This window comes from Tamandua tetradactyla, chromosome 2 (assembly GCF_023851605.1).
Source record: "Tamandua tetradactyla isolate mTamTet1 chromosome 2, mTamTet1.pri, whole genome shotgun sequence".
Lineage (NCBI taxonomy): Eukaryota > Metazoa > Chordata > Mammalia > Pilosa > Myrmecophagidae > Tamandua > Tamandua tetradactyla.
In genome coordinates this window covers 43,464,471-43,467,777 of record NC_135328.1, presented here as the reverse complement: position 1 = coordinate 43,467,777, position 3,307 = coordinate 43,464,471, and the positions used below count along the sequence as shown (strand labels likewise).

Sequence of the window (3,307 nt, the reverse complement as noted above, 5' to 3'; positions counted from 1 at the left end):
TACGTCAGAGTTCTGTTAGTTGGCAATGAGGCTGGGACTGGGCTCACAGGATGGTGCCTCTGGTTTGGCCAGGTTCAGCTGGTGTAAGGAAGGGTCATATGCCTCTGAATCACCTACCATATCACCTGGAAACTGGCTGATGGCTTCCTGGGACATCTTGTTTCTCCGGCATTGGCCTCTTATTCTCAGGCATCCTAGCTGGGGCTTGTTTGCATGGTGGTCTCTAAGTCCAAGAGTTGCCGGAAAAAAATCTTCAAAGACAGTGGAGGCCTTGGCATGGACCCGTTGCCATATCACTTCCAATGAATCTATTAGTCAAAGGAATTCACCAGCCCTGCCAGATTTAAGGAATGTAGAAGTAGATTCCACATGTGACTTGATGGACATGAGAGTCACTGGCAATGCCAGATACTGCGGATTATGCGAGGATGGGGGAACAATGAATACATCTAAAGCTAAGGCAACTGGTTGTGAATATTAGCACAGATTTTCTAATCATGTGAAAATGTGTGCTCAGTATTTTGGTATTTTTCCAATTTACCATAACCACCTATGTGATTTTTCAAAGAGTCATCCCTGGGGCATCACTAGGAGAAATAAGAAATTGAGTGGCTAACTGTCTCTTGACAATAGTCATCCTTCTTCTCAGAATCCCCAGAGCAGATTTCATGTCTCTGTTCCTCAGGCTGTAGATGAAGGGGTTCAGCAGGGGAGTCACCACTGTGTACATAATTGAAGCAATTATATCCTCCATTTTAGAATTGTTTGGTGAAGAAAAGAAGTAAACAATGGCAATAGTCCCATAGTACAGAAACACCACGGACAGGTGGGAACCACAAGTGGACAAGGCTTTGCAGATCCTCTTGGTGGAGGGGACTCTGAAGATGGTGGCCCCAATGCAAACATAAGATCCCAAAACAGTACTCACTGACAGCAAGAAGATCACCCCTGCCTCAGCAAAGACGACTAGCTCATTGAGGGAAGTGTCTGAGCAGGACAGCTTCAGGAGGGCTGTGAGAGTACAGAAGTAGTGGGGGATGGTGTTGTCAGCACAAAAGGACAGGTGGGCCAGGAGCAGGGTGTGCAGCAGGGCATTGGCACAGGAGCATACCCAGGACCCGGCCACCAACGAGACATACAGCTCCTCCCGCATGATGGTGGAGTAGTGCAGCGGGTGACAGATGGCCACGTACCTGTCATAAGCCATCACTGCAAGAAGAAAACCGTCAACAGAAGCAAACAGCATGTAAAAGTACATCTGGGAAATGCACTCCACATAGGGAATGGTTTTGTGATTACTTAGCATGTCCAGCAACATCCTTGGGGTGGTGACAGATGAGAAAGAGATATCAGTGAGGGCCAAGTGGCTGAGGAAGAAGTACATGGGGGTGTGGAGGCGAGAGTCCAGCCTGATGAGCAGGATGATGAGCAGGTTCCCCAGCACCGTGGTCAGGTACATGCCCAGGAAGAGGCAGAAGAACCCGCCCTGCTGCTCTGGCCGGATGGGGAGCCCCAGGAGGAGGAATTCAGACACAACACTCTGGTTCTCCATCCTCATGCTGCTCTTTTCTTTCTTGGAAAGTAAGAAAAGTGGGAAATGTCAAGACATGAAAATAGTGAACATAGCTATAACATTATGGTAATGTCTTTTTAGTATAAAATTACTGATTTTTAGCTACATTTATGTTTATTTCTCACACTGTAGTTACATGAATCACAGGTCTCTCCCATTTAGCTATAATGATGCCATAAAATCTCACAATAACCAACAAAGTTTTATTCCATGGAAACCAGGGAACAGTTTTTTAATTCAAGGAATAATTACTGAATATAAACTTTATCCCAGATAATACACTAAACACTGAATAGAGAACAAAATATGCAGTCTCTTTGTCTATATGCCAGGCCCTGTGCTGAGTAACGTGTATTTTCTCATAGGCATTTCAAAGTAGGAATAGTTGACACTCCTTTACCAGTGAGGAAACAGAATTGCAGAGAGCTGATGTGCCTCTCTAAGAGTACAAACTTGTAAGACAAGAACAAAGATTGAGCCCAGACTGACTTACAGCAGACACTGAGCTCTTATGCATGAGAACATGATCCCTGCCCACTGGTGGAAATGCCCTCCCACCCCAGAAGAAAGGGCACTGTCGCAAGATGCTTAAGGACATACTTTTGTATTTGTTTTTAGGTATCAAACAGAAGCCTCTGAAACACTATTTGAATTACACACACACACACACACACACACACACACACAAGGTACTGATTTAGGAATTCTAGCCACCTATGGCCAACAGTAACTATGTGGTTCAGTTGCCCATACAATCATGTAAACCCAACTCATATATAATGCTTAAAACTGAACATACTGATTGAATCACTCTGGGATTCATCGGGGCATCACTCTGGACAAACCAACAAAATCTCACATCGTACCTGAGGTTCCAAGTACTTCTGGCATTCAATCAAACTATCTACATAAGTCATATTAGGAAATGCACTAGTCAAAATATAAATTTTGTATCAAATAAACATTTTTTGCTTTAATCTCACACATAAGGTGACATTTTAAAATATTAATTACCATCTATTTTCAGCACCCTGCAATAATGACATTCGATCAGTGAGTGGAAAAGTTTTGTGAAGGCCCCTTCGGGGAATGATGAGAGCGGGGAGAAATTCAACTTCCCCAAATTAAATTCTTGATATTCTCACAAGCAGTATGGACAACCAAAAAAAAAAAAAAAACTGAACATACAACACCAACACACAAGAAAAAATACAACACACAAGCACTAAAACTGGTACAGTCACAAGACAAATAGAAAACACATAAAGTACACATCAACTATGACATATAGATAACTCATTTCCTGAGTCTAGACATACAAATAAAGCACACTTATGAACAAACAGAAGTGCACATGTCACATGCATCACACAAAAATCATACATGAAGCACATCAATTGCACACACGTGCCCCTTTACATTCAGGCAACAGAGAACTCACCTGGTCAAACCCTCCCTCCAGGTGAGGCCTTCAAGCCCCCCAGACCTCCACATAGTGCAGGTGCAGGTGGGCAGTGTGCGAGTCACCTGGGCCCCATTCACTCACATTGAGTCACTCGGTCACTACCTACAATTAAACGAATGGTGAGTACACAAACACAAACACACACACACACATCTCACATACGCACAAACATATCTCATAAAAAGAAATCACACATGCCCACACCACGGAACAGAGATTTCAAGCCTTCTCTCTTATGCTGGATATAGGAAAAGTCAGAAAAGGTGTGC

The 3,307-nt window shown here is 43.5% G+C and overlaps 1 protein-coding gene across 1 annotated transcript; it reads right to left on the bottom strand.

The window, feature by feature from the left end:
* Positions 1-562: 562 nt before the first annotated feature.
* Positions 563-1,558, bottom strand: LOC143656057 (olfactory receptor 1J2-like). The gene has a single exon (XM_077127766.1). The coding sequence runs from the start codon at positions 1,556-1,558 to the stop codon at positions 563-565; it is 996 nt and encodes a 331-aa protein (XP_076983881.1).
* Positions 1,559-3,307: the final 1,749 nt, after the last annotated feature.